Source organism: Quercus robur, chromosome 2, assembly GCF_932294415.1.
Source record: "Quercus robur chromosome 2, dhQueRobu3.1, whole genome shotgun sequence".
NCBI lineage: Eukaryota > Viridiplantae > Streptophyta > Magnoliopsida > Fagales > Fagaceae > Quercus > Quercus robur.
The window spans coordinates 89,399,456-89,424,975 of NC_065535.1; the positions used below are offsets into that span (position 1 = coordinate 89,399,456).

At 31.8% G+C, this 25,520-nt stretch overlaps 3 protein-coding genes across 5 annotated transcripts; 1 reads left to right on the forward strand and 2 right to left on the reverse strand.

Annotated features, from left to right (window-relative positions):
- Positions 1-2,564: 2,564 nt before the first annotated feature.
- Positions 2,565-3,483, reverse strand: LOC126707470 (glycine-rich cell wall structural protein 2-like). The gene has a single exon (XM_050407130.1). It carries the CDS (start codon positions 3,191-3,193, stop codon positions 2,720-2,722), a length of 474 nt encoding a protein of 157 aa, XP_050263087.1. The 5' UTR covers positions 3,194-3,483; the 3' UTR covers positions 2,565-2,719.
- A 7,595-nt stretch (positions 3,484-11,078) lies between these two features.
- On the forward strand, positions 11,079-17,872 carry LOC126715706 (protein FLX-like 4). Of its 3 annotated transcripts, XM_050416458.1 has the most exons (5): positions 11,082-11,268; positions 13,819-13,904; positions 15,780-16,408; positions 17,207-17,346; positions 17,438-17,872. In XM_050416458.1, exons 3-5 carry the CDS (start codon positions 15,855-15,857, stop codon positions 17,692-17,694), a joined length of 951 nt encoding a protein of 316 aa, XP_050272415.1. In that variant the 5' UTR covers positions 11,082-11,268; positions 13,819-13,904; positions 15,780-15,854; the 3' UTR covers positions 17,695-17,872. The 3 variants fall into 3 exon arrangements, with proteins under 3 accessions (XP_050272413.1, XP_050272415.1, XP_050272414.1); XM_050416456.1 differs by lacking the exon at positions 13,819-13,904 and having other exon boundaries at positions 11,079-11,268; XM_050416457.1 differs by lacking the exon at positions 13,819-13,904 and having other exon boundaries at positions 11,082-11,272.
- A 3,117-nt stretch (positions 17,873-20,989) lies between these two features.
- LOC126705162 (tetraspanin-15-like) lies at positions 20,990-22,060 on the reverse strand. Its single transcript, XM_050404096.1, has 2 exons — positions 21,527-22,060; positions 20,990-21,286 (listed from the first exon to the last, which is right to left on the reverse strand). The coding sequence occupies exons 1-2, from the start codon at positions 22,058-22,060 to the stop codon at positions 20,990-20,992; spliced, it is 831 nt and encodes a 276-aa protein (XP_050260053.1).
- Positions 22,061-25,520: the final 3,460 nt, after the last annotated feature.

The following is a 25,520-nucleotide window of genomic DNA, read 5'->3' on the forward strand; positions in this document are numbered from 1 at the left end:
AAATAAATAAGGCACATTTTATATTGTAATCAGTGCAGTGGAGCATAATAATGTGATCTATATCCCATGCTATATCATTCTTGCAATTATTTACTGCTTCTTTGACTCTTTTGCTTATGTTTGTATTTGCAAGTATTGAGATTTTTTTTTTTTTTTTTGATTGAGAGTTTGTAAGTTTGGTTTATGAGATTTGATTGAGAGAAATTTTAATTTATAATATTTAAAGTAGATTTTTGTTGTTGTTGTCCATACCACATTAAATATTATTGTATTGTGTAGTCGTTTTATTTTAAAATTTTGAATGAATACTTTTCCTCTAACCCCAAGCTCCAATTGGAAGTTTATTAAATAATGCAATGAATTGAATGCGTAGATCATTAAAGAATTGAATGGGATGAGATAAAATGAAAATAATATAATTATTTATGTGTGTGTTTGGAAGTTTATAAAAGAAGGAACAAAAGGGGGAAAAATATAATTTTACTATCATTAAAGGAATGTGTATCCTCCTAATTTTAAGATAAAGGAATACAATCAAGGGACTGAAATAGAATGGGAAGTTCCTCAATCCCTCATAATCATTTCCTTTTTCCTACTAAGCTAATTTCAAAGATGAAAAAAGATGAATTATCCTTGAAAATTAGTTTTTTATTCCATTCATTTACATTAACAGATTCAACTCTTGTGCAAGCATGTGCATTCAAAGTATATGAAACAAACTGTATATACCACAATCTCACTTCATACTTTCATTCTTCAAACATCTTCGACGTGATCTCATATCATATGGCATGATTATAACTTGCCTACTGCATTGATATCAAGCTTTTCCACTAAAAAGTACTTTTGACTGCAATATGCATATGGATAATTCTCTCTCTCTCTCTCTCTCTCTCTCTCTCTCTCTCTCTCTCTCTCTCTCTCTCTTTATATATATATATTTGCGCGCAACAATAGTCAATAATTATACATTTTTCACCTTACAAGTGTGTAAGGACCATAATAAAGAGCAGTAATTAGCAGTATTATTTGCACTTTTTTTTAGGGATAAAAAAAAAGTGATATTTATTATTTTGATTTATGTTTAATATTCTGCTAACTAAAAAACCAATTCTTTCTCCAACCAAAAAAAAACTAGAAAACCAATTGGTGTTGTCAAGTTAAAAAATTAACAAAATACCTAAACACAGTTAAGACAACAGACACAAAAACTAAGACGAATTTTTATGCCCAATTTTCTATTTTCGAAACTACTTAAACTTAACATTATTCTATGATATGTCCAGTATTATTTTAATTAAAAAACCAATTAATGCTTTCAAGTTAAAAAATTATATTTCTTCTTAAAAAAAGTTAAGAAATATTTTATTCTGAAAATAAATTTTTTTTCAAAAAATCCAAACATTGATTTTTAGAGGATCATAGCAAACATAATTTGGTACAAGTGAGATCCAAGAGTCCTTGCGGTACTCAATAACACCACTTGGCGCCTTATAGAATGGTGGTCACCTGTTGGCCATAGAAGAGCTAGCAAGTGGCGATGGATAACGTCCGCGACACTTATGAACTAGGGGGTGGTTATTCTTCAACTTCAAGACATATATGGACTTTTTTGAGCAAATTACTTGGGTCTCATCATTTGTTAGCTGTTACCCGTTCAACTTTTGACAAAGATTTGACCATTTCTGAACTAAATGTATAGTTACATTCATTTTTAATTTTCATTCAAGAGTTCTTTTTGCTTCTTGTTTGAGGGGCCAGAGGTAATATTGGTTTTGATAACCATTTTACTTTTTAGGGTCCACGTGGATCCATTTTCAATTCTTAAAGATAAATAATAAATTTGGAACTCAAAATTTAAATATATATATATATTAAAGAATAAATAATAGGAGTGTGTGTTTTGGTTTGGTTTGCTTGATTAATTTATCAAGTTTGTATTTATATTCAACATATGCTGAAGATGTTACATAACAAAATAATAGGTAATTATGCCTATCTATTTAGATTACGTGAGAACTCTTAAATATTATCAAACTATTTTGGAAGTTCCAGTTGTTGTGGCTTCAATTGTGGATTGTGGTTAATGGTCATCCACGGAAAATTCTTAAGTATTTTCGAAGTACAAAGAAATTGTGCTCTATCCTCTCATATTCATAGTGGACCTTACCAAAAATTTAATGAGTAAATCCTACCATGAATTTGAGAAGAATGAATATCATTCTCCATGCTCTTGAAGTATCTAAGAATTACTTGCTATCCACTACCTTATTTTAGCTTTAGATAATATTGTCTTAATATATATGATAAGATTTGAATTTATGACATATTTTTCATAATAATTATTTGTTATCATCAAATCAATTCACAAATTGGTTTTTAGCATATGTGAGATTTGAATAGAGGTCTCTTATTATTATTATTATTTTTGAGAAAGAGAGGTCTTTTGTTGATAGAAAGAAATTTTATTAGTTATATTAAAAATAACCCACATATATATATATATATATATAAACAACATAGAGAATGTATTAGATAGTAAGAATATTTGGATTTAGAAAAGTTTCAAGACATAAATTATTCATATAGAGATACATTTTTTATAAACTTCATACAGAGATACATAGTACTGAAATTCACCATCCATTTATTTAGATACAAACTGAAAAGTGAAAACCATTTTCTGGTTTAGCTCAACCATATGGTATTATGCGCTGTCTCAATCGCCACCACCTTGGCCATGACCCTCACCATAGCCATAGCCTTCGCCATAGCCTTCACCAGAGCCCGAGCCGCTTCCTCTGCCAGAACCAGAGCCCGAACCGCGGCCTTGGCCTGATCCGGAACCTGCTCCTCTTCCTTGGTTTCCACCTGATCCAGAACCAGCTCGAGACCCTGCATAGGACCCAGCATATGAACCTGCTTCAGAGCCTGAACCTGAACCTGATGAAGCAGAAGAAGAACCTGAACTAGAACTAGAACTAGAACCAGAGCCAGAGCCAGAACCAGACCCAGCTCCAGCACCTGAGCCACTCCCACCTCCTAAGCCCAATCCTACTCCTGCTCCAACTCCAACTCCAACGCCACCAAGATCCACACCCAGGTCCTTCCTGGCTACTCGGCCACTCTCACACACAATGACAGATATAGCAACAAGCAAAGCAACAAGTGTTAGAGGCTTGAATGCAGCCATTATTTGAATGTTAATGTAAGGAACAACTACAAGAAGGGAGCTTCTAATGTGAACACAATATTAGTTTCTCAAAAGGCTATGAGCTTGAACTCGTTGATAGATGCTGCTTGGGAGATTCAGCTATTTATAGTTGTTGATACTGAGGTTGTCAAAACAAACCTGTACTTTACATTGCTATATGTCAGTGAAGTTGAGGAGTGCCTTCGTTTTCATTATTGTAGTGGGAGTGGCTATGTGGCATTCTGAGATTTTGCTGCACCAAACTTTGTGGATGAGATATAGCTGAGTCCTTGGAAATTAAAATGCTTTGGACAAGTGTTAATAAGAAATCGCCGACCAATTTGATCCACACTCAACTAAGTGGAGACTAGTGGCTGATTTTTGTTGCACACGTTTTTACTCTTCATATAAATTAAGGTCCTTAGTTATCTAGCTAGCCTCTTAAGTTGCCAGCATGCATGACAATATATACTAGATTTTAAGAGATTTCAAAAAATGGTAACCAGATGCCTAAAGCTAAATGGACAAAACACTAATGCTGGAATAATGGAATTGGAACAGGCTCATCGATCAAATTCTCAACATGTAACTCTGTATATCCCTGTGGGACATCCAGGAAATGAAAACTGAAAATAGAAGGTTTTGTGATTGAGCAATCGCATAGTTAATAAAAGTACTATTACTTTATTTGTCAGTCAAATTTTATATATAATTCCTTAAGTTTTTTATTTTAATTTTTTATATATAGATATTTCGATTAATTTAAAAATATTTTTTAATTATTATTTTAAGAATCAAACACAAAAAAAGTTATTTTCCTCAAGAATATTTAAATTTAATACAACTATACGTTTAGATTTAATTGAGAAACCTAATAAACATCTAAAAATTAACTGTATCTATGTTTTATCCAAATTTATCTACTCTAAAGAACTCTTGATTGAATTGTCTAAACTCCTCAAAGTGAAACAATGAGTGTCGCTGCTCTTGCAACTTAATTATATCCTTTTGTTTTTTTCTTTATAATGGAAACTTGAACTTTTATTAATAGATTAAAGCACAGGATACATATGCATGATGGCTGCTAAAACTTATTATGCGTGTGTAAAAAATAGTGCTCTAAAGCACATGATAAATCCGCTGCCACTTGAAATCATGGGTTGAACCCATCTTTTCAATTATAAAATGCATGTGTGTGTACATAAACGTGTATAACAAATAGTGCTTAAACAGTGCTCTATGCACGTAATACTAGGGGTGTCAATGTTCGACCCAACCCACGAACACGACACGAACCCAACACGGATTTTTTCGGGTTAGGGTTGAGCCTTAATGGGTTTGGGTCATAAACGGGTCGACCCGAAAGCGACACGATAAGAACCGTGTCATAAGCGGGTCAACCCGTGTAACCCGCAATAGATACGTTTGACACGCCAATTTATTTGTATTAATTCGAAATGACCCACTTAACACAAACCGTTTAACTCATATAATAAATAAATATTTATTTTATTTTAGATTTGTCAAATACCTTTTATATCCAACATATATTTTAAATTTAGAAAGAAAAGTGAGTAATTATAAAAATTTACAAGGGATATAATTGGAAATTGAAACTTTCAAATCCTAGAACTACTAATACTTTTTTTTTTTGGCATAAAACTTGCACAAATAAAATTGGATAAGTTTGTGGAAGATGTTATGAATTTGGACATTAACAAAGAATCTATGGATTATAATCGTGGTCATAGTCAGGATTAGTCTACTGTTTGCTCAAATTTTTCAATATTGATACTTAGCATTTGACGAGTTCCAAGGATATTATATTTTTGTTACACTATGTTATTTTATTTTTGTTAAACTTTGTTATTTTGAATTTGGGTTGAAGTGTATGCACTTCTTTTGGAGTGTAAGGAACTTATTTTTAGATGAATGTTATATTTTTGTTGAACTATATTATTTTGAATATGGGTTGAAGACTTGAAGTGTATGCATTGCTTTTTAGGATGGAAAAAAAATTATTTCTAGATAGATGTTATATTTAATATTATGCAAGTTGAAATGAGTTGTGTTACATTCGTGTTAACCCAATACGACTCGTTTATTAAGTGTGTCAAATGGGTTGGGTCAGGTCAACCCGCCTTATTAACAGGTCGGGTTAGGGTTGAAGGATTATGACACGGTTATTAAATGGGTCGGGTTAGGGTTGAGTCATTTAATTGAATACCCCTACCTCGACACGACACGAACCCAACATGCTAACCCGAATTGACACTCCTACGTAATACATCCGCTAGTGGCAGGTCAGTAACCCAAATAGAACAGTCTTAAAGCCATATATGCATGGCTGAATACAGCCTCTCCTATTGCGAGTTTGCAACTATTCTTATGCCTTGCGGTTGACTGCTTTAGAAATTTTAACTGTTAATTACATCAATTTTATTCCTGCTCTAAAAAGTTTATTGCTCATGCAAGTTTTAGAGTTTGCTAATTGAATAAAAAAATTAAAATATCTTTTTAAAAGTACAACATTACTTTTACATGATAAATAATATAAACTAATGAAAATAAACTCATCCAAATGCATGTAATAGTCTAAATTATGAATATGTTCTAAATGTATCATCATTGAATTTTAATTTGAGTGTTAATCTAATCATTGTATTTTCGATTCGAACAATTAAGCAAACATTAGAAGAAAAACAATGCAATTGCATTAACACAGCTTCCAAATGAGGTTTGAATGAAATGGCTCAATAATTTCCAAATTTTGGACACTGCAATCGAATTTCAACTTTAAAATTTCTTGACAACAGTTTATAAAATAGACTAGATCATTACCTACATCAACCAAATATTTATTTCAATAGACGGTACCACTATTTAAAGGTGCAGTAATATATGTGGGACAGGGGATAAGTATCTTAATATATTAACTTATTAAGAAAGAAAGGGATGTTACCTGGTAGCATCAATATTCATGTGATCAAATGATCCATTAAAATATAACCTGGGAAAGTGATAATTGTATTATAAAATAAAATAGAAATATTCCAAAATCCAAAAACAGTGCAACTAAAAAGGAAAACAGATGGAAGAACTGAGGAAGGAAAAATGAAGAAACATACTTGAGCCATTATTTCATATGTAAGAACAAACTTTACAGGGCCACTAGTTTAATCAAGCTCGCTATTGGGGCTTAAACCCGGCTTAGGAACAACCACCCTAAAAAGCAAAATCTTGAGAGACAGAAGAATAAGTTCATGAACCGTTCATCAAGTGAGAGCCTGCATACAGGAAATGAAATATTGTCAATCACCGCATAACATTTCTTAGGATTGACAGGCCACTGGACAGTTAGTTGGAAAGGGGAAGATTTAATCAGCAAAGAAATAAAATAGGACAGGCAAAAAAAGTTGAATAAAAGGAAATGAGTGTTAAAAAAGCACAGCCCCAAACATTTACACCAGGAAAATGGCTAAAATAATAGTAGGCAAATCATTTGAAGAATAGTTAACCTGTCAGGATCAATGGTAAGTACAACGACGTTCGGTAGAATCCGAGTTGCAATCTCAGTGACGTCATAATAAGCACTGGTGGCACATAGAGCCATGATCCCTGACACAATAAAATTTTGAATTGGTCCATAAACTAATTGGTACAACAACATTGGAGTTAATCAACCTCCAACATTTAAAGAATTGAAGATGGAAGATAAAATGCACAATTTTTTTATTGACAAAACGTAGAAATATTTTTAATGCCAAGAACTTCATGAATAATGAGGTGAAAGAGTTGCCACAGACAAATATCATAGAGTTCTGATACCTGCTCCTCGGGCAGGCGAGAAAGTATCACACAATGCACAAACAGTAAATGCATTAATCAAAACTCTCTTCCTTGTCTGCATTGTAGATATGAACGCATCAGTTGAAACTCACAAAAGGAACATTTAGCAAAATATGCTTATGACGACCAATTAGACCATAATGAAAAAAGGAAGAAAGCATGACATTTGAGAACAAGCATATCAAACAAGAATATCGAGTTATTCAGGATGCCAATGAATCAATAAAATCCGAAATTGCTGATACTAACCCCTTCATTTAGGTGACTTGCAATATTCCCAAGTAAAATGGTAGTATTTGTTCTGATTGTTGGCTTTTCATCAACCTGCAAGATTTGCAAAACTGAGAAACCTATTGAACATAAAAGAAAAAGAAAAAGAAGTCATCGTCAACTAAATCAATATAGGCATTTAATGATCAATAAAACCAACTTAAGTCATTAAACAGGAAGTCCAAAATATGAGTGAATAACCAGCTCTTTATAGGCTCCACTTCTCCAAACAAATGGTTGAAACTATTACCTGCAACTTTGAGAGATACTTTAATAATGACCCTGAAATAGTACGTTGAGAAAACTGCACATAGACAACATCGTAATTATAATTGGTTAAATCGTAATAGATTTAATCTTATGAGGTGCACATAGACAACATCGTTGGGGACTTTTTTATGCATGGCAATCTGTTAGCGGCTAAAGGGTTGGCATTGCTAGACCCAAGTATGTTTTTATTTGTTAAACACAAAGCTCTCTCTTTGGAAGAAGAGACTCTCTAGCTATGGGGAGTTTTGTCCAAACTTAAGAAAAACATGGCCAAGGCTCAAAAACTCAAAGGAAGACCAGGAATTTACAAATTCCTTGCCCATACATGATGATTAAGAAGATATATGTCATCACAAGACTTCACCTCATGAGTATTCATGCGGAAAACTTGGGACCTGTGGTTTGGAGGGAATAAGTGTATTTAGTAACTTTAGTGATTTGCAGGACTTAACTGCACATGAAAAGCTAGTGCACCATAAGTCTCTCATATTCCAATATCATTCGCCAACCAACAATGGTTCTGCTATCTCTCCCTTGTAAATACACATTTAGTGTGCGTTTGGATTAGAATGAAAAATTAAAATTATTTTACTATTCAATTTATTTTTGATATTATTTATGAGTTTCATTGCACTTTTTGATATTATTCATAGGCCTCACTGTACTATTTCAACTATTTTTATCTTTATCTACAGTATTTTCAGTAATAAGTTTTCAGTTTTAACAAAATAAGCGGTATTCAAACACACCCTTAATGGTTCTAATTCATTTTGTCGTTTATCCTCAAAAAAAAAAAAAAAAAAAAAGTTTCTAGCTCATTAAAAGAACAAACTTGGTTTCTCTTGTTGGCAAGGTTGTCAAAATCGGGATCTTATATAGAATTGTAGGAGATAAGTAGGATCGTGGATTGTAAGATCCTACATATTTTCGGATTTAAAGTAAAAAACACATTGATAATGACTTTGTATGTTAAATAAATCCATAAAAAAAAAAAGAAAAAGATTTGCATATATGATGCAATTTGCATGTCAAACATCGTTGCGTCTATACTAATGAAACAAATATATTTAAGTTTTGACCCAATGTATCTAAAAAGTTAAAAAAATGTTTAATTGGCAACTAAATACCAAAATATTTATCAACACATATAAAAATATTTTCCAAGTTCCAAGTTTAAAATCCAAAATTAGTTATCAAATAGAAACTAGCTAACTAAAATATGAAATTCAAAAGTAAGATGAATATTAAGGTGATACTACAAAAAACTGGGGCTAAACTCCCAAAAGGTACTAAAAAAAAAAAACAAAAAAAAAAACCCCCAAATATACTAGAAGGAGACACGTTAGTCCTTTCTAATCTCTTTCAACCCCTCTCTTGATTCATCCATTCTTCATCTGATCATAATAATATTGACTTGGAAATAGAATGTTAAAACATTCTTCCCAAATTAAACTCTCAGGCTTTGAAGTACTTGAGCCTATGATAGCCTTTAGCAACATTTCATGGTATCAATTCACCTATTATTACCTCAAGATTAACCACTCAGTAACAATTATAGAGCATGCTAAAAAAAAAAAAAAAAAAAAAAAAATCAATCAATCAATATACAAATACAAGCATGCTAATAAAATTATATATAAGAAAAACATTTTCGTAAAATTAGAACACAAATTTTTTTTTTGAGAGATAATTACAACAAGCTGCTAACCCCGCAGCTCAAATCTTTCCTCCCTAAACCTCCAAAGCACTTTGTACATGGGGAGGTGTCAATTCAGTTACAGGGCCCTTGGAAATTAGAACACAGATTAGTATATTGATCAAACAAATTTAACAACATTATAACTTAAAAGGTAGCAAAGTCAATATAAATTCTTCATTTAGAAATGATGAAGCATTCCTTCATTTTGATTACAAGTGAACTAGAACCTAGAAAACATTTGCTTAGGTTAACATAATTATATAAAAAATAAATAAAAAGTCATACCATCACAACATAAAAAAAATAAAAACCTTTAAAGTTTCATCAAAATCAAAAAATTTATCCCATAAAATAAAAAAAATAAAAAACCAAAAATTGATATTTTGGTAGGATCGGTAGAATAGGTAGGATCCCATACGATCCTACCATTTTTACGATTCTAGTACGATTCTAAACGTTTTGGTGAGGTAGGATTATAAAATCGTGCGATCTTACGATCCAAATCGTGATTTTGACAACCATGTTATTGGTGTCCCATTTGCCCAACAAGTTTGTTTTCATTTGGTTTTTCTGTTGTCTCCAACGGACCACCTTTTTATTAAATGGATTCAATGCTTTGGGCCTTCAAGGTACATGTATGGCCTTCTCAAATTTAGCCATGGGATAATGCTTTTTGTTTTGTTTTGCTTTTACCCATTTCATGTAAAATAAGGGCTTTTATGGGGGAGTCCACCATGGAGCCATGAAAAGGCTGAAGTGAGCCTTTGAGCCTTGGGTTTCTTTAGGAGAAATAACATGGGCTCCAAGCCCAATTCATAAGGTTGGAGAATGACAAGTCATGAGCCCACTGTGTGAAATTGGCAATATTATGGGCCGCGAGCCCAATTCATGAAGTGGAAAGATTAGTGTTTTGAGCACTTTATGTAAAGTGACAAGATTCGGACTTTGAGCCTATTCTGTGAAGTAAGAAAAAATAGTAGGTCATGAGTCCAATTTATGATAAAGAAAAAATAGGGATTTTATTCTTTCTATCCCAAAATTAAAGAAAGAGAGTAGATGGTAGTTGTGTGTTAAAAAAAAGAAGAAAAAAAAAAGGAAACAATTAAAAAAAATTGATATTTTAATATAATATAGTGTAAAATAGATAATCTGATGTAAGGTATTTTGAAAAGTAAATATATAAAATAGAAAAAGAAGGTTCTTATACTAAAATATATGAATATTTTTTACACCCTCCTTATGCTTTTGAGTTGTGGTGGACCCAAATTGAGTGAATAGGACCAAGTGGCAATGCGATGTGATGGAGAAGAAAATAAAAGATTCGATGTCCCTAGTAGAACTATATAAGGAGGAGTCTCTATTATTGTTGTATTTAGACACAATTTTATATATATAATATTTTCATAATTATTGAGTATTTATTTTAATTTTTTTATTTAATTAACATGATATAAAATTTTGACATTGCTTTATTTAATTAAATCAACTAGCACACTTTTCTTAAAAAAAAAAATCAACTAGCACACGTGGCACTTAATGGCCATGTTCGTAATAACAAAAGGGCTTGTTTCATACTCCAATATAATATAATTTTAAGGGTGTGAATCTAAATTTTAGGAAATAAAATCAAAATTATTCCAAACATTAAACCATTACTTGCATTTAGATTTTTTTTTTTTTTTTTTTAATTTTTTTAATTATTTAATTATTTTTTAAATCGTATTGTCATGTCATGTATTTGACAATTAAAAAAAAAAAAAAAAAACACAACGACAACAACAACAAAAACAAAAAAAAGAAGTCATTTTATTTGTTGTAAGTCAATAGTGAAGTCTCCCCTGAGATAACACTTTTTGTTACAAACTCGGCTTCGAAAACCAAAACCCATCCCGAAGCTTTTTCTCCGGTGGGAGCAGCGGCCACCATTCTACGCCAAAGGCTCTGATACCCATCTCTATGAATTACTAAAGAATCCCTCACTCACCTTGTAAGTACCTCTCTCTCTCTCTCTCTCTCTCTCTGATCTTAGATTTTTATCTTGTAGCTTCACTTTTCTTATACTTTTGATTCTTTTTTTGGTCTGGGTTTTGTTTTGGTTATACTGTTTTTTCTTGATGATCCTAGCCATATACAATTTATGCTATCACTTTTAAAAATAAAATAAAAAAAATAAAATTTTATTACTTGGGCAAGTTAATTTTATTCTCTATATGTGAAAAGTACCACTGTTTTTATTGAATGATTGGTGTAGATAAGCGAGCACAACCCAAATATGAAAAGATGTCACCTTTAGGAACATTACCCAAATTTAAATGCATTGGTATCAATAGAAATATAGAATGTGCATGCCACATTTGTTAATGATGTGTACTTTCGAGTTTGACTTATACATGAATAAGATGCCCATGTGGGAAGGTATTAAGCTTATCAAGCACTGGTCTTTTGTATGAGTTTAGTGTATAGAAGGTCGTAGTCGTACCTAGTGCACAAAGCATGGGTTTTTTAAGGTCTGGAAGAGATAGTTGGTAGGTAGCCTTATGCCTTTTCTCCAATTATTTTTGGATGTTAGTGTATAAATTCAAAAAATGTAATGAGATAGAGTGAAGTTATATCATCCTTAAGTGAACAAGAATGGAGGAAAATAATGCAAGGGACCAACTCTAATTAGTTGATGACAATCCATAGCAGCCCCAATTAAGTTGTGATTATGGTCTAGTTGAGTTGTAAGTGAATGAATCAGAAGATTGCTGAAAAGGGAAAATGTTTTTATCTTAAATTATCCCTCACTTTACATACGTGCATTGCTATACGCACAAATGCGTGGTGAACGGTGACAAGAACTTTTGATAGTTAAGTTACATGCCACATCTAATTGTTCTAAACTCATAACCTCATCCTCCACCCACACTTGTTTGAGGAGGAAATGCCATTTTATCCATGAGGCAAGTGCCATGAAAATAATTCTTATGAACCAAGCAAAAGGTGTAAGAACAATTCTAAGACAACTTATTAATTTAAAGGACAAATTTTGGTTACAACTCCACTCAATATCTTTTTGTTGAATGTGAATTTTAACAAATCCTCCATTTGATTATATTTTCTTCTTATATCTTTTATACTTGCAAAATTTCCTGAAATCAAAGATCAATAGTTACGCCATCAATTAAATGTTTAAATTTTAAGTTTTTGTAATCTAAAATTATGCATAAAAGTGTATGGATTGAATGGTAAATGACATCCAATTGGCACGGAATTTGACATGCGCGTTAAGAACATAAAGAACATGCAATCCAACGGTTAGATTTTCAAAATATTTAGGCATGTTAATTTTTTTAGTGAGAGTATAAGCTTTTAGCCAAACTTTGTCCTAATTTAAATTCCCATTGGGAAAAAATTACTAAATTATTGTTCAACAATGGTTGATATACTTGTATATATATATATATATATATCTAACCTCTAATGGAACTAACATCCTCAGATTCTTTGCATCGAGGGAGTGTATATGTTCATTTTGACATTACCATTGACTTCCTGTTTGGTGTGTGTGTGTCTCTCTCTCTCTCTATATATATATATATATGATTGGATGAAGGCCACAAGTTCACTGTCCTCGAAATTTTTGGTGTTTATGTATCTTTTGAATTTTAGACATTAGCTTTTTTGTTACACAAAAATGAAGGTGCATTGTATTTTTCACGAAAACTAGCAGGTCTGTATGTTGGTAAGAATGATGTGATTTTCTTTAAATTGAATGAATGGATTTACATTCAGTTTTTAATTTTCATTGGAAAAAATAAGTTTCAGTGCTCAGTAATAGCTAGAGGCTTACATTCAAGTAAAATTGGTGGTATGACATGGCCTATGTGAGGCTGTCATAATTTTTCATAAGAAAATTGATTCTATTCTTGCTTTTCTCTTTTTATGATAAATATGCAAGATTTTATTGTGCCTATGCCCTACACTCTGCTAAGAACATATGGAATTTTTGGACAATATGGACATCATGAAATTTAATTTGTACTGCCAACTGGTGAAATTTCTTCCTATATAGGAATTACTATACCAATTATCATTCCAAGGATTCTATGCTCCAATTATTGACACCTTTAGTAGAACCCATAGCTGTCCAGTTAAAATATGTGTTTGTGAATTTGGAGAGAGAAAAAAATTGTGTGTGTACTTTGTAGTGGTGTTGAGACGCTGATAGTTGAGCTTAACTCTTTATTTTTGGCATTAGTCCTCTTCCATCACAAGTAGATATATTAATCTTTTAAATTGGAGATTGTAAATTTTATGCGAACTATATGCACGTATCAATGTCAACCTATTTTTTTGGTGACTTTCAAATTATAAATAAATATAAGTATCTCAACAACCTTACAATAAGAGTGGGTGCAGGGCAATTCACTGCCAACTAGAATTATATTTTTTTGTTGTTTGCAACCAATTATTATGAGTAGGAGATTATGTAGATGGAGACGGGCCATTTTGCTTTTGGTTGAACCATGTTAATCTCATGGGTGTCTTTATGTAGATAGAGAGGGCTTTGGTTGGGATCATGTTATGCTCATTGGTGAACTTGTCTATTATCTAACGATTCAGTCTCTGGATAAGGATAAGGTATCTTTTCTGCATTTAATATTCAAAATTGCCTTCATATAGACGTTATAGGATTTTAGGTAAGGGGAGGCTTCAATTTTTTTTTTTTTTTTTAATTTTTTTTTTTATTGTTGTTGTTGTTTGGGATTTTTTTTTGGGGGGGTTGGGGGGGAGGGATTAGTTCTTGTTTCTGTTAGCAATGGTGGTGGTACAAGCATATAAGGTCTCTCAACTTCGAATAAATTAAGACCAGTAGTTTATAGGGGTTTACTGCAAATATTACAGGTATCAAAATTAATACTATTTATTCCGCGAGCTCTTACTACACTTGCAATAAACTCAAATGAATTGTTGCAATTCATTTAATGGTGGGAATGATTCTGGCAAGGTCATTGTCTGTCTGACAACTCCCCAGTCATCAGCCTCTCAAGTAAAGGAAGTCCTTTTTTAATTTTATTATATTACTCTATTCTAAGCTGTTGTCCCTTTCCATTGGTTTGAGAATAGTGATTTAGTATTGACTACATTGAATTAGAAGTTGAAATGGAAGTTGAGTAATGTTTAGAATGATGGTCTGTAGCATTTCGCAAGTCATTGATTTGGAATATAAAAAAACAACAAAATATGAAGTCATTGTAAATAATCGGAGTATACTTTCCCCTACATTAGTTTTTTTTTATTATTATTATTATTTTTTTATTGGTAATAAGACTTTTATTGAAAAATGTGAACATCATGTTCCCCTACATTAGTTAATTTTTTGTGTGTGTGTGTATATATATATATTTTTTATTTTTTATTTTGGTGATTGTAAAATTTTCATTTTTTATTTTTAATTTGTAATAATTGGTGATTGTAAATATTGTGTTTTTCTTCCAGATATTTATGTTTGGCCAAAATTTTCCCAAACATTCTATTTTTTAGCTTTCCTAATGATTTTTTAGGAAAGTTAATAATGTTTGAATTTTAAGTTTTAACCCATCATGTAATAGTGAAACTATTCCTCTTTTGCATTAGCAGTCTGAATTGAACACGTCTTTATCTAATGAAATGAAGCTAGTTTCACAAAGTTGAATTTTAGGTTTCTTAAGTCAAATGCATATGTTGGTACAAAGAAAAAAATTGTTTTTAAATGCTAATTGGCCAATTATATTAGAAGCTTACATCTGCAGCTAGCTAATGGTTTGCTGATGATGCAAGTATGAGAGGCTGCTAATAATGGCATTTTTATAACTCTTTCCAGAGTTTATATTGTCTGTAGAGGCAGTTCTTGCATTGTGAACTGGATGATATTTCATAGGTTGCTGATTTGTCTGGGCAATTCCATAAGTTAGTGATCTGGGCTGTTTAGTTATTTCTTCCAAAGTTCCAATCAAAGCCTAAATCTTGACTTTTCAATATTCTTCTAATGCATTGTTTCAGTATAAACATCCTGTGTAGCTCCCTAATTTTTGCACAGGACTTTAACCTAAGGGGTAGCGCATCTGGGCGGGTATCTTGCCCTCATGAAGCAGAGATTGCTAATTTGAATCTCCCTCCCCCCTCATTGGGGCCAAAACTTATGTAAAAAAAAAAAAAAAAAACATGTGTATGGAATTTTTATAGAACGAATTCAAAAAAAATTTTGATTTAACCACAGCTTTGTTACAATAGGATTTTTTTTTTTTTTTTTTTTTTTTTTTAATGTATTACAGAATGTTTGGTTACTGATAGGAGGTAGCACAATCTGCTGGGGAACAAGCCTTATGAAGCAGATCACTAGTTTAAATCTCCCCTCATTCTCTCATTGGGACCAAACTCACTTAAAAAAAGAAAAAGAAATAAAGGAAATATCTTTTATATATCCATTGTAGACTTTGCTTTATGGTTGTGATCACTTTTCTCAAAACAATGCAGGTAGCTGCACCGCAGGATTTTGATTGTGTAAATCTCCATTGATGTTTGTCCTGGCCTGAAGGGATTGTTTGATAGATGGCTTCAAGAGGACAAATTCCACATTCTTTTGAGCGACGTCCTGTCCAGGCTCCAGGGATGATGCGGCATGGTCCATTTCCTGGACTGGGTTCTGCAGCAGGCCAACGATCATTGGAGCCACTGCCTCCTCCTGATCTGTTGGAGAATAAAATTGCTGTTCAGGCAGCAGAAATAGAACAGCTTACAGGAGAAAACCGCAGGTTGGCAGCCAGTCAATTGACATTGAGGCGGGAGCTTGTTGGTGCTCAGCAGGAAGTACAAAGAGTCAGAGCACACATAGCAAGCATCCAGACTGAAAGTGATTTACAGATCAGGATTTTGGTGGATAAGATCGCAAAGAAGGAAGCAGATATCAGAGCTGGTGAGGGTGTGAAGAAGGAACTGCAACAGGCCCATAAGGAAGCACAGAGTTTGGTTGCTGCCAGACAAGAGCTGACTGTCCAGATTCAGAAGGTCACTCAGGAATTGCAGAAAGCTCGTACAGATGTTAAGAATATACCAGATTTGCATGCTGAGCTTGACAGTTTGAGGCAAGAACACCAGAGATTACGGTAAGGCATAAAAATTTGTTTCCTGGATGTTTCCCCTTTAGATTTCTTAGAAGTCCATGTAAAGCGTGCGGAAGAAGTTACTGCACTCTTCTTTAAAATGTTGCTAGTTTGATGAAACAGGGAATGACAATATATGAGTTTGCAATCTGTCAACTGCCTTGGTATGGCACGCTTTAGGACCATATTGCCATCCATTTAGGATTTTGTTTTTATTGGATCATCCGAATCTATTGACAGATCCAGTCATTGGAAAGGACCTTCTTGAACCAGCTCAATTATTTGCTTCACTGATCTATTTTAGTGCTTAATGAGAGGCATTTAGACATTCCAGTGAATTTTCTCATTAATAAAATTTCCATTTTTTCCATGTCTAAGATATTCCAAATTTTGCCATGATATAGCATGCTTTAATTGGCAATAACTGAAAGTTTGATGATACCAAAATTTCTTAAGTTTCTCTATTCAAGTAATCTTTTCTGTGCTTTGAGACTAGTAATGCAGTATGCGTAGATGGAGTGATCAACACAAGTGACAAAGCTACATCACATACCCGCGTTGGTTTGGATTGGCTTATTTGTTGATTTACTTATTTGCTTGACTTGGGCAAATGTATAGTTGTACCTAAGAAAAGTAAGGCCTTAAGAAGCTGTACAGAAGCAAATAAACTAAAGAAGTTCCACAAAAAAGCTAATCAAATGCACATGAATGTGACAATCTCTGCATTCTTTTTTAATTTGTATGGGACATATGTTTTAGCTTGCCATTTAATTCTCTAAATCTGTTTATTTGGTTGAGCAGTTCTACTTTTGAGTATGAAAAAGGGAAAAACATTGAGCAAGTGGAGCAAATGCAAGCAATGGAGAAGAATCTATTTGGGATGGCAAGAGAAGTGGAAAAGCTACGTGCTGAGGTCTTAAATGCCGAGAAGAGAGCACTTGGTAACTTTCCTTGCCTGTATACATCATATTTTGTCTAGATGTTTTATAGATATTTCATTTCTAATGCTTGAGCTGATACTATGTCAAATAGCACCAAGCCCATACGGTGGTAGTTACATGCATCCCGATCTTTCATACCCACCCCCTCCTATACAAGGTGGTGGTGCCGGTGCCTATATTGACAGCTATGGAAGGCCTCTTGTTCAGATGGCTGTTGGGCCTGCAGGAGGGGGAATGATTCCATATAGCAGTGGCCATGGTGTACCTTCCAGTGTTGTAGCTGTTCCTAGTGCTGGCGGTGGAGCTCTTTGGGGAGGAGCATATGATCCCTCGCTCACTCAAAGGTGAATATGAAGCTGGAAATAGAGGCTGTTGATAAGCTTTTCTGCCCCTCTTCACAATTGTCGTTTTGAAATATGAAGAGGAAGAGCTGTTAATGTATTGCTATTTTAAAAACTGTAGATTAGATTAATCTCCATATAAGCAGTTACTTTTCCATATAAGATTATAAAATATTATTACTGAATTCTCTATTCTCATGGTAGTAATTATGTTTTTTTCCCATTTGTATATAACCTTATGGGTTGACGGCCTAAGTTTGTTCCTCTTAGGTCTTGAAGTAAATTTTTTGACAGGACTGGAAGAATGGAATATTGGATCCAGTTCAGCAATGTCGGATTTTTAAGGATCAAGTTAGCCAAGAACTTTGTAATTCAATGACATTATCTAATCTCTTTTATGAGAGATATGGTTTAAATTTTTTTCTCTTTTATTGTAACAATTGAATTATAAAAACAAAAACAAAAATAAAAGCACTTTAATGATGCTCAAGACCTCCGTTGGCTTGTGAAGCACTTTAATGATGTTCTACCATTAGGCCATTTAGGCAATGGCTTAAGGTTCCCAAATGAAGGAGACCCCTTAAAATAGAACATATTATATATCTTAACCTTATAGTATTGCACAAGAATAATAATAAAGAAGTAAAGTCTCTCATTTAGGAGGAAAAAAAAAAACCATGTTCTATAGCTGGTAAGATGTCTTGTCTATCTGGCTTAGGATGTAAAAATTTTAATTAAGGCCAAAACATTTAAAAAATAAAATGTTTTAGTATGTTTTCAGTAGTTTAAGAATGTAAAATTTTTTCAATTTTCCAAAAATTTTATGATTCTTATATCTCTCTATCAAAATTAAAATTACAATTAATAATTTTTGAAACAAATTCATTATTGAAATTCTTTATTAAATAATTGACGTCAAACATTGCCAAAAAAAAAAATGATCATCTAAAATATGATATTTATTTTAATATTGTTTCAATATTTTTAGAATTAGAAGTTTTAAAATGCGTTTTGTAAATATATGAAAAATAGTCCAATTAATTTCTCAAATTATATAAAATGTTGGATTTTTTTTCTTCTTCTAATTCATGTATTACTTATAAAATATTAAGTAATAATACATTTTACATTTGCGTCTAACCCCAAATATGTTGAGTTGGGCCTAAACCATATATTTTTGGTATCGTGAATTAATATTTGAGTGAGGTTTAAAAAGAATATGTTTTACATTGAATTTGAGTGAGTTTGAATAAAGAATATGTTTTAAATTGAATTGAGGTATTCAATAGAAACGACATCGTTTAAAATTTATAAGTTTTTAAAACTTTTTTTTTATAATATTGAAAATGCTCTACGCATATGAAAATTTCTCACAAAAATGTGGCCATATTTTGTATGAAAGACATTTAACATGCCAAATACATGATTAATATTTCATGATTTTGAAATTATCATAGTGGTACTACAAAAAAACCAATTTAATTGAGGCTAAAGTTGTTAAAAAAGGAAATATTAAATTGATGGCTTTGCAAAGAATGTTCAAACACTATTGGGATATTGGAAAAAATTAATAACTTTTCATTAGCGTTAAGGCACAAAATGTATTGAATCGACCTGTTCTTTGTATTTTCTCAATGCAAGAGTTTTTTTTTTTTTTTTTTTTTGGCATTTTTCAGTTTACAGGAAAAGAAATTTGAAATACTGACTTCTGTTTTATATAACGTGATTTCAGTCGATATTGTTATTCCTGTTATTATAAGGTAGTGCCGATTGTGCTCTCTTTGTCTAACAAGAAAGTACCGAACTTCTAGATTTTAGCCCCATTGCATGCACATATTATACAATAAAATATAGATAGAGTCCTTCTTTCAAAAACTTGGTTTTTTTCTTAGTAAGTAATCAAAACCTTTTTCATCTAAACTAAAATAAAAGATTAACTGAAAACTAGGTGGAAGATTGTATCTTTTGTTTTGGTTGCATGCAACGACGGTCTCATAACATGCGGAATTCATGGGTGTGGTTTGCATTAATTAGTTGTACCTCATGAGTTATCGATTCTATGCAACTAATTATTAGGTTTTTATTTTCTAAATATGAAAATTGTGTTGCCCAAAATTCTATCACTAAAAAAAAACTTTATTTTTTTTTTTTGAGAATCACTAAAAAAAAAACTTAGATTTAAAGCAAGATAGTAAAGTTATGACAACTATGATGTCATACTTATCTTTAACTAAGTAATTGTTTTTATCTTTCATGCTAGCTAGCTTAGCTTCTTTCTTTGTAACTTGTATCTTTTGATTTTAGATTATAGAAGGGACTCAATTAAAATTTTCTTCAGAAATTTTATAGATCCAATGGCTTTTGCTTCAAGGCATATAATACAGGAGGAAGAAGTTATACAAGTTGTCAAACCAATAGAATGGTCCTTTCGCTATTGTGAAAGGATATTCCTGATTTTGCCTAATCCTAACACCCAAATTTAAATGTTGCAAAAAGAGCACTTAAATTGCCTAATTAGTAATTACTCTCTCGATCAACTGACTGTTTCCTTCAAGTTCTTGAACTCAAAGCTTGTAGGTGTCATCACCAACATTCTATCTATTGAGCTGTTTGACACCCGGAACGGGAATGAAGGAAACGATTCAATCAAGTCACATTTTGTTTACAAGTTTTACATGTAATTAAAATAAAATTATAACAAAAAATTTAATGAGTTTACTGTTTAGTGGAATGTTGAATTTATAAAACCCTGAAATTTAGCATAAACTAAATAGCAAGAGAGCAAGTATATAATTTACGTTATCCCTAAGACATAATTACAAGTATAATTATCTTATTTTGACTGCAATGAAGAGCATATCCTAGCTATTGGAATAATAGTGTAGGTTATCCCTATAAAAAGAGGTGCAAATATATAATGAAACAGATAACACTCATGTCAAATGGCAAGTGAAACAGCAAAAATTTACGTTCCAAATGCTAATACTATTTGTCTTTCTATTCTATCATAACAATAATATCTTCTACTTATTCCTAAGACATAATTATGTTCCACTTCAATAATATTCTTAAAGATAAAGAGAAGCTTGCGTTAAGAAAAATATAAAAATAAAGTATGAAGCATATGCAATGACAACTTGTAATAAGAGATTTGATTCAACAGTCATTAGTTCTGAACTTTCTTACAACTACGACTTAATTTTGCTAAAGATGACAAAAACAAAGTTTATTAAAAGATGATCCATACAAGCTTGAAACAAAAAGAAAGATAAATAGCAAAAGAAAATGTAACATTTGAACTCCTATATTGCATAATGCTCCAACATCGAAGCAAGGAATAGCAACAGATGAGAAACAATGAGTACTAAAGCCATCACAACCAGGAAGAACCCAAGTGTCCACCATTTGACCTGTAATGTACTCAAAAATCCATCTTTGCAAGAGCTGCAATTGTAACATAGAATGCCCTGATCATTTGTCCATGTATCACAGTCGCTGTCATATGGATAAGAACTATCTTCCGCTACATTTTGTTTTTCCCAAAAAGTGGCATTCACATATTGCATTTGACATGTGGTTGGTGGTTTGCAACAGCCAGCCTTCAAAAATGGCAACATACAAAATTTCATAAAACCCATAGTTGAAGTAGAAGTTATATGCATAAAAAAAAAGCATGTAAATGTTGGATTTAGCTAATTATATTCATCATAAATTAGAAAATGCTAAATCTGTTACAATAAGAGACTTTATCAGTTAATTAGAACCTACTTAATTTGTTAAACTCATATAGTAAAATTTGTAATTTTTATATATGCAAACTACAAAGTAAATAACATTACCTCTATGGGTGATAATCTTTTTGAGTTGAAGTCATATGATTTCAACGTTAATGATCTCGACACCAAATCATTGCATGCTCCTGTATCATCAATGCATTGTTTGATGTAGTACCAATTATCATTGTCATGCACCTTCAATTTCAGCCACATTGGTGAGCCTGGTATATTACGACTTTCCATATTATAGGCTCCAATGAGGGCAAGTCCCACAGTGAACATAACAGTTAGTGGCACCATAACTACAAGGAGTCCTAGCATAGAAAATCGAGATTGGAAGAACACAACAATATTGCTAACTAAGAAGGTAACGATCAACCCAATACCAATACCAAGTTGCAGTTTTGGCAACCTTAGGACTACTTCACAATCATAGTCTCCCATATATAATAGCCATATAACTGAGGCAAATATTGGAAGAGAAAGAATGTAAGTGAGTATGGTTAATAACCTTTTCAAAAGTTTGGCTTTGGTTGCTTTGTCTGTCATTGAACCTCCTTTTGGTTGATTATTCTCTTCTGTTACTGCCATTGCCATCACTTCTACAGGGTTATAGTATCTTCTAACATATTTAAGTGTTCAAATCTTTTAACTTTTTAACTCTTTATTTTTATTTTTTATTTTATTTTTTTCTATTATGTTTATTGTTTAATAAGTCAAAAACAAAAACGTATAAATTCTGTTGGTGAAAGAGAGAGATTTGGGGAAGATTATGTGATCTTTGTAACAACATAGTCAAATTCCTAACCAACTGCAGAGAAAAAAAAATGATCAGTCAAATTTTTATTGAGCCAAAATTCTTATAATAATTAACGTTTGGTATTATGTCCCTAAACTAACCATGGCATTGGGTTAGAACAACTTATAAAATTTTGTTGATAGATATCAATAAGAAATTCAGGTTTGAATATTGCATGCTTTATTGAAACTTAAACACATAGATTAATTGAATATACAAAAGAAAGAAATAATGACCACTTTTGGTAAAATTTTTCTTTCATATAAAATTATTTTAGTTAATATAAAAAAGAAACTAATCACTAAAACTATTTATAAATCCTAAGAAATATAAAACTGATGGGATTCTCAACAAACTATGATTATATTATATATAGAACAATTTTAAAGTCTGGTTATATGCAAGATGAAAGATACTTGATTCATGATTGAAAATTCTTCACACAAATTTCAGCTCCTTGTTAAAAAAAATAAAATAAACCTTTGACGTACTAACTAAGAAGAAGTTCATTAAGATTATTAAATAAAAGGAAAAGTTTGGCAGCTACAACTCCACTAAAAAAATTTACATGGTTACATATTTTGAAAATCTAATTGTTAAATTCTATGTTCTTAACAAATTTGTCAAATTTCATGATAATCATATGTAATTTACTATTCGATTAATAAATTTATTTTTTATGCATAATTTTAGATTATAAAAACTTGAAATTTAAATATTCGATTGGTGACATAGATATTGATCTTTGATTTTCTGAAAATTTTGCAAACATGGAGGTATAAAAAGAAAATAAAATCCAATGGTGGATTTGTTAAAATTTACATCCAATAAATTTTTTTTTTTTAGAGAAACAATAGAAAGATATTGAGTGCCATTAATTGTCTAAGCTAAGATTGTAACCAAACTTTATCCTAAACAAAATCTGTCCTAAACAAAATCTGTAATGAATTTACAATTTAAACCATATACTAGTTTGGTAAGTATCTCCAAATTATCTCACCTATGCAGGTTTACACAATTTAACCGTACAGGTTAAAGATTTCCTTTTTAGTGAAATGAAAATTACAATATAATCCCAAATAATGGTCCCCAAGCATGCTCGTACATCATCCACGTTTCATTGAATCACTATTGCTTTTGTTACTCGGATTATGATCTCTACAATTTTTGGGAGAATAAAATTTTAGAATTCTAATCATTAATTAAAAAAAATAAATGGTTAATTTTTTTATTATTTATAATAATGACTTCTAATTGGCTCAATTGATAAAATATTTTGTCATTGAATAAGAGATTTGAGTTCAAATTCCACTTATGCTTAAAACTAGTTGGTATCATTGCTTGATAGTAAAAAACAATCACTTTAGAGCGGATAAACCATAGTATCCTATCTATTTTTAAAAAATTACAAAATTTATTGTAGTTTAAGGTTACAATCTCACTTAGTGTATGTTTGGATTCAACGTCTCACGTCTGCGTCCGCGTTTTCCTTTTTTTTTTTTTTTTTTTTTTTTTTTCAGCCGCATATTGTTGACTTTTCAGCCATGAACAGTGACTTATATACTGTTCATGGGTCCCACAAACTCCACTTTTTATCAACTTTTTCATTAAAAATGGGTCCCACGGTACTATTTACACATTTAAAAATTATTTTGCTACAGTGTTTTCAGTTTTCAGTTTTCAGTTTCAGCAAAATAAGTTCTATCCAAACAGACCCTTAATATCATTAACATTATTACATATTTCGAAAATCTAACTGTTGGATTGCATATTATTTATGCTCTTAATATATATATCAAATTTTGTGCCAATGAGAATAATTTACTATATAACCTATAAGATTATATTTTATGTATAATTTTAAATTATAAAAACTTGTAATGTAAACAATTTATTGATAACATAGCTATTGATCTTTAATTTTCTAGAAATTTTATGAGCATGGAGGATATAAGAAGAAAATGTAATCCAATGGTGGATTTGTCAAAATTCACCTCCAATAAAGAGATATTGAGTAAGGTTATAGTATTAGGTTACAACCAATTTTGTAGCTAAATTTTGTTATTTAAAAAATTCATTATAATAATAATAATTTAAATACATACAAAAATAATATTAATAAAATATTTATTTAAATGCTAATTATGTTTATAAATCCCTACGTTAGATCTTAACAAGAAAACAAAAAAGAGAAAGTCTACACCAAATACTATAGGTTTCAAAACAAATTTTGATGGAGTCAATTTTGAAGATATTGATGAGACTGGTGGTTTGAAATTCTCAAGGAGAGGTGATGGCCTCCATTTTAGAAAAAAATTCCAAAACCATTTTCTGAGTTTATCCTAGAACTTTTAGCAACTAGGCGTGCTGCTCAGTTTGTTCAAGAGATTGGTATTTGCTAGTCTATCTTTGAAGGAGATTTTGAAATAACTATAAATTTCCTCAACGATAATCTACGATCTGCCCATGGTCACTTAGATCAAAGATATTCTCTCTTATGTAAACTCTCTAGAGTTTTCTTTCTCTTAGCAAATCAACCCTCTCGTCTCGTTGCTAAGGCAGCTTCTCTCTCCTTGGTTTCTCTCAAGGTTCTCTGACCTGAGTCCTTTGGCTCGAGGTTTTGATATATTTCTTTATGTACTTTCTTTCTTCCACTCCCATCTCATTTCTGATTTTCATTATCCAACTTCCCTAAGTACCCATTCACTCTTTTGAATTAATCTACTGTAATCCCTAGAAGTTATAAGCTTTCTTGTCCCAAGACCTTCTTCCTTCCCACCCTTAAACTCCTTTTTTTCCTTTATCTTTCTCTTATCCCATAGTCTTATAATCTTCAATCAAATTTGTTTAACCTCAGGAGGAGGGTTGATCCAACCCTCTATCTTTGAAGCCATGAACCAAAACACAAATCTGGTGGAAGCACTAAGTGCTGAGACCGAGAAACTGTATTGTCCTGGTAAACCCATTAGACTTAAAGCAAGTGAAAAGGTGGTTGTGGAGTTGTTCAATACAGGATTGGTGGGCAAGTTACTGGCGGATAGAAGTGTTAACAAGAATGTGGTAAGGGCAATAATTCTTAAAGCATGGAGGACTAGTAGAGGGGTGCAAATAATTGATCTGAAAGAGAATATTTTTCTGTTTAAATTCGCCAGTGAAGGAGATCGTAGAAGAATTCTAGAGCTGGGGCCATGGAATATTGAAGGGTACCCACTAATATTGAAGCAATGGAATCAAAATCAAATAGCTGAAGATGTAGAT

Bases quoted from the DNA above. Each gene is read 5' to 3' on its own strand.
- LOC126707470 (XM_050407130.1), bottom strand. From the start codon at position 3,193: ATGGCTGCATTCAAGCCTCTAACACTTGTTGCTTTGCTTGTTGCTATA.
- LOC126705162 (XM_050404096.1), bottom strand. From the start codon at position 22,060: ATGGCAATGGCAGTAACAGAAGAGAATAATCAACCAAAAGGAGGTTCA. The intron at 21,287-21,526 runs GTAATGTTATTT...CCATTTTTGAAG, and splicing joins AAAGATTATCACCCATAGAG to GCTGGCTGTTGCAAACCACC.
- LOC126715706 (XM_050416456.1), top strand. From the start codon at position 15,855: ATGGCTTCAAGAGGACAAATTCCACATTCTTTTGAGCGACGTCCTGTC. The intron at 16,409-17,206 runs GTAAGGCATAAA...TTGGTTGAGCAG, and splicing joins CAAGAACACCAGAGATTACG to TTCTACTTTTGAGTATGAAA. The intron at 17,347-17,437 runs GTAACTTTCCTT...TATGTCAAATAG, and splicing joins TGCCGAGAAGAGAGCACTTG to CACCAAGCCCATACGGTGGT.